Here is a 2,178-nt window from a genome sequence, read left to right on the forward strand (position 1 = left end):
GATCACTTGGGTTGTTACCAACATCTGGTGAAAATTTTATGTCATTAGCACCTCTAGTAATATATTTACTGAGAAAAATGTTGAGGTGTTCAATACTTATTTTACCCGCTGTATATAAAACATTCAGCAAATAATTCTTGCTGTTTAGTTCAGTTGAATCTTTAACTCAGTTTAGTAAAAAAAAAAAACTGTGAAGTTTAGAAAAGTGTAAAATTTGATTCAATGTATTACTGAAAGGTCAATCTAAATATAGCTAACAAGAAGCTTAGGGAATTCATAAGGCCAAGTTAACTTGATATTTATTAGTTTTCAGAAAGTTTTTCTCTTTTTTTCCCACAAGAAAATCCATGGCACAAAGTGTGAGGGTTAAGTGAGTTGGCATGAAATGACCCAAATAAGCAATTTGAATATCTGTAAATCTGTTTAAAAGAGGCTCCGCTAAATTAGAATATCGAGTGAAAAGATAAGGGCATTTAGTTGAACTCTGTATTACTGCACAAAGGAGAAGGCTGAATTTATTTATTTAGTTTTCTGATTGAAGCCAAAAGGCCAGCACTAATAGTTTCTCAGTGTTCCCTGGACTCCTAATCCTCATGAATACTGTATACATCTGGAAAAAAATACCAGAATAATTTTCTACTACTAATCGGCGGTATCTCTCTGTAGCAAACAAGATGTAAATATTTAGAGAAGACCCCACAGGTCTGTGTTTTAGGAGGTCTGTGTCAAATCTATAGTTTCATGTTGCATATTACAGCATTTGTTTTATTGGCTTATTTATTATTTATTTATTATTTATTTTATTGGCTTATTTCAACAGGAAGGTATACAAATTACTGATGAAATGATCACAGTGAAGACCTGTCTAATGTCTGTGACAATCCTGTCCATTATAATGTATGAATTATATAAAAAATGTAAAAAGAACTTAAATCAAAATAAATGTTAAAGGTGCTGCTAGTGATTTGTTAAGTGTCACCACATGTCACCATGGTGACACACATCTCTCTGTCACTCCCTGACTGCCAAGTTATTGAGACAAAACAGGCTAAAAATAAGTCTCAAACAGCTGCTGAGCAAAAAATATAAAGATTTTTGTACCACAAGATATCATTTGTGTAAGATGAGTTTGTTTGCAAAAAAAAAAAAAAAAATTTTGAGACAGTTCAAAAGCCAAAGTGTGAGACAATCAATTATGTGAACAGTCTGTGGAGAAATTTTTTAATTCATGAATAAATAAATAAATAAATGAGTAAGTCCAGGCATATAAAATCCAACTCACAGTGACCTGTTTATGGTGTTTCTGCTGTGAAGTCTGACTGAGCTGAGGGTCGAGTTTTGTCAAGCGTTTGTCAAAGTTTGCCGTTATTTTCCCCCAAAGCTTTTTATTAACTTTGTGAACAACGTGTGAGACACCACTACCAAACGTTCTAACACAGTATTTCAAACTGAGCTGCATGCTTTGGTGTAAAATGAGTGTGTTTTATTTTAAAACTGCATGGAGAAACACTAGACGAACTATCTGAACAAGCTAGAAAATTGTAGTGAGTTCTAAATAACTGCTGAAAATTATTTGAAAAGCTGAAACTGAATTGCCTAAGATAAAAAGGCAGAATGCAAGCTAAAATTATCAGAACCGTATGAAGCTAAAACTAACAAAACAGTAACTAAAGAAGAAAATAAGCTAAATAAAAGCTAAAACTTCAAATCAGTAGCCAAAGGCTGATTTTAACATAATAGCTAAAAGGTCAAATGAACCCAAACGTAATAAAACAAATGTAAATCAAAGCTAAATCGATCAGATCTCTAGTTACAATTAGCATGACAGGAGTTAAAAGAAAGATAATGATGTGAATGCTGAATTGGCATTTATGCATATGCATTGGCACCCTTATTAAAGTTCAGGACAAATAAAAATTTTCAAACATCTTTTCCGTTTTATACTCAGATATATTATGAAAGCAATCTGCAACACTTATTATTTCATCTCCAAACTAATCCCCTTTCGATCTCTGTTGACAGCGTCTCCTCACCCAAACCATGTGGGGCGGGCATGTCTAAAGCTGAAGGTGTATGTCAGACCTCCAGGTAAGTCACGCTCTAACTACACACACACACACACACACACACACACACTCTCTCTCTCTCTCTCTCTCTCTCTCTCTCTCTCTCTCTCTC

General features: G+C 33.8%; 1 protein-coding gene across 3 annotated transcripts in view; it reads left to right on the forward strand.

The window, feature by feature from the left end:
* The window catches only part of efna2a (ephrin-A2a), a 220,526-nt gene that overhangs the window by 208,836 nt on the left and 9,512 nt on the right, over positions 1-2,178 (forward strand). For all 3 annotated transcript variants that reach the window (XM_014021295.1, XM_014021293.1, XM_014021294.1), the window contains exon 3: positions 2,023-2,088. In XM_014021295.1, coding sequence (XP_013876749.1) covers positions 2,023-2,088 — 66 coding nt within the window. The remainder of the gene's footprint in view (positions 1-2,022; positions 2,089-2,178) is intronic.

The sequence above is a fragment of the Austrofundulus limnaeus genome, unplaced genomic scaffold, assembly GCF_001266775.1.
Source record: "Austrofundulus limnaeus strain Quisiro unplaced genomic scaffold, Austrofundulus_limnaeus-1.0 Scaffold286, whole genome shotgun sequence".
Lineage (NCBI taxonomy): Eukaryota > Metazoa > Chordata > Actinopteri > Cyprinodontiformes > Rivulidae > Austrofundulus > Austrofundulus limnaeus.